This window comes from Palaemon carinicauda, unplaced genomic scaffold (genome assembly GCF_036898095.1).
Source record: "Palaemon carinicauda isolate YSFRI2023 unplaced genomic scaffold, ASM3689809v2 scaffold199, whole genome shotgun sequence".
In the NCBI taxonomy this organism is placed as follows: domain Eukaryota; kingdom Metazoa; phylum Arthropoda; class Malacostraca; order Decapoda; family Palaemonidae; genus Palaemon; species Palaemon carinicauda.
In genome coordinates, this window is record NW_027169578.1 from 60,001 (window position 1) to 62,500 (window position 2,500).

A 2,500-nucleotide genomic window follows, 5' to 3' on the forward strand; every position below is an offset into this window, starting at 1 on the left:
GACGGTTACATGAAAAAAATATATGTCAATTCAACTGAAAACCAACATGACAGACATGGTTTAAGGAGAGGCGGGGGGGGGGGGGGGGGGGGGGGGGTTCAATCTACCTGAATAAAAATCCGGTTATAAGTTTTTTGTTCTAGAGCTGTCTGTATAATTATAAACTATGCCAAGAGAGGTTGTACTGTATATTCAATCCTATCCCAAGACAAGTAAAAAAATAAAAGATTAATTCAGTAAATGTGGAAATATTACTAAAACGTTTAATGGCTCATAATGAGTCCCTAAAACTGAGGTTTAAAGCAATCACCACAACAAAAGGCACACGGTGAGGCAAGTGCTTAATACCTCCACCAACGAAGTTGGGAGGAAGTTATGTTTTCGCCACTGTTTGTCTGTTAATTTGTGAACAACTTCCTGGCCATAATTTTATTCATAGAGTAGTGAAACTTTCAGGGATTAATCGTTATGTCAAGACTTGGGAACAATTCAATTTTGAAAGCCCTAGGTCGGAGGTCAAGGTCAAGCAAAAGTCATTTAAGTGCGAACCAACTTCCTGATAACAATTTTACTGATAAGAGTAATGGAACTTTCAGGGATAAATTGTTATGCTTTACTGGTTTTGGAATTAAAAAAAAAAAAAAATACCAACAAATCTGCCTTGGTACGAAAAAATAAAAACATGGCATGGCAATCGCAAAAAGATAACAACCCTTGGTCAATTTCATAATTTATTCTAAATAATGTTAAAATTTAAAAAAAATATTTATCATTATTCAATATCTTAGGAGCGGAGTGTTTATCCGTCATTGAGGAATGCGGATGCGAGGCTTCCTGCTACAGGACTTCCCACTTCGAACACGTCTATAATTACACCGACCAGGATGACCCCACAGTCGAGGTATGTGAGAACACGTTTGGGATATTATCATAACCTAGTGTCTTTAAGTACTTCTTCTATTTTATATACTTTGTAAAACAATCTTTGAAATTAGAATTTCGTAGTTCCATACATGAGAAAATTTAGCAATTATTTATGGAAGAGTGATTGTATCTAAATCTCACCGAATTCTTGAAAATTTTACAAAATGTTCATAAATTTTCCCGTTTGATTAACTAACTTTAAAAAAAAAAAAATTAAATCTTCTTAAAAACAATTTCACCAACTTTACACATAGGGGAAGAATTTTATTCGTCCATCCACAGTAATGCATATATTTATATACAAAGTAAGGTTACCTTTCCATCTCCTCTTAAAAGTATTGTATAAATATAAGCTTAACAGAAATAATGACACATCCTAAAACGAATTTATTGGATCCAGCTTTTGTGAATTAGAGGGGACCTACCCTCACCACCACCACCACCCCAACACCTTTTACGGGAGTTGAAATTCGAACTGCAATTCTTCTTTCTTCAAACTCAATCATAATTCCAATTCCTCTTTGTAATTTCAATTTCACGTAAATTCAACAGCATATATGCCTCCATTTTGTAATTTCAACTGTAATTTAGCCTCTATTTTGTAAATTCTACTGTAAATCGGCCTCCATTTTGTAAATCAAGTTACAAATCTGCCTCCATTTAGTAAATTAATTTGCAAACATGCAGCCATTTTGTAAATTCTATGGTAAATCGGCCCCATTTTGTAAATTCAATTGCAAATTTTACTCTATTGTAAATTGGCCTCCTTTTCGTAAATTCAATCTCAAATCGGCCTCAATTCTGTAAATTCAACTGCAAATCAGCCTCTATATTGTAAATTCTATTGTAAATTTGCCTCCATTTTGTAAATTGAATTGCTAATTGGTCTTCATTTTGTAAATTCAATTGCAAATCGAGCTTAATTTTGTAAATTCAAACCAGTCACTATTTAGTAAGCTCAAATGCAAATTAGTTTCCATTTTGTAAATTCAATCAAATCTTGCAACTTCGATTGAAATTGTTTCTCTGTCACCTCCTCCTCATATAAATTAAAGTTATGTGACATTTCTCCCTTATTATGTAAATTGAATAAATTTATTGCGTAAATCTAATTCGTCATCTTTTGAATTATACTACGACGTCTCACTCGCTCCTAGCAAATTCAATTCCAAATTTGCATAGTCTTGGAAACAAATTCAAATTAATTTATTTTTCTCATATAAATCCTCGTATGTACTGAACTGCATAATTTCAACACTTCCTTTTTTTAAGGCTATAATAAATACTAAAAAAAAAAGAAACACACAGTGTACACATCTGACGAGAGCATATTGAAGTAAAAAAAAAAAAAAAAAAAAAAAAAATAAAGAGCCCTACGTGAAATTATTAACGATTAATAAATTATATGACAATGAAGTAATTGATATTGTTTACCTTTCACCAGGTAATTGACGTTGGCACCTGCACAGGAGAATGCGACACGGCGACAAGTGAGGTCTGTGTTTATAGGTAAGTTGGGCATCTATTTATCTATCTATCTATTCAGGCAATCAAAATGACATAATTACTCCGATGA

The 2,500-nt window shown here is 32.8% G+C and overlaps 1 protein-coding gene across 1 annotated transcript in view; it reads left to right on the forward strand.

Annotated features, from left to right (window-relative positions):
- Positions 1–2,500, forward strand: part of LOC137635921 (uncharacterized) — a 15,349-nt gene that overhangs the window by 11,543 nt on the left and 1,306 nt on the right. The window contains exons 6-7 of the mRNA XM_068368362.1: positions 789–901; positions 2,369–2,433. Coding sequence (XP_068224463.1) covers positions 789–901; positions 2,369–2,433 — 178 coding nt within the window. The remainder of the gene's footprint in view (positions 1–788; positions 902–2,368; positions 2,434–2,500) is intronic.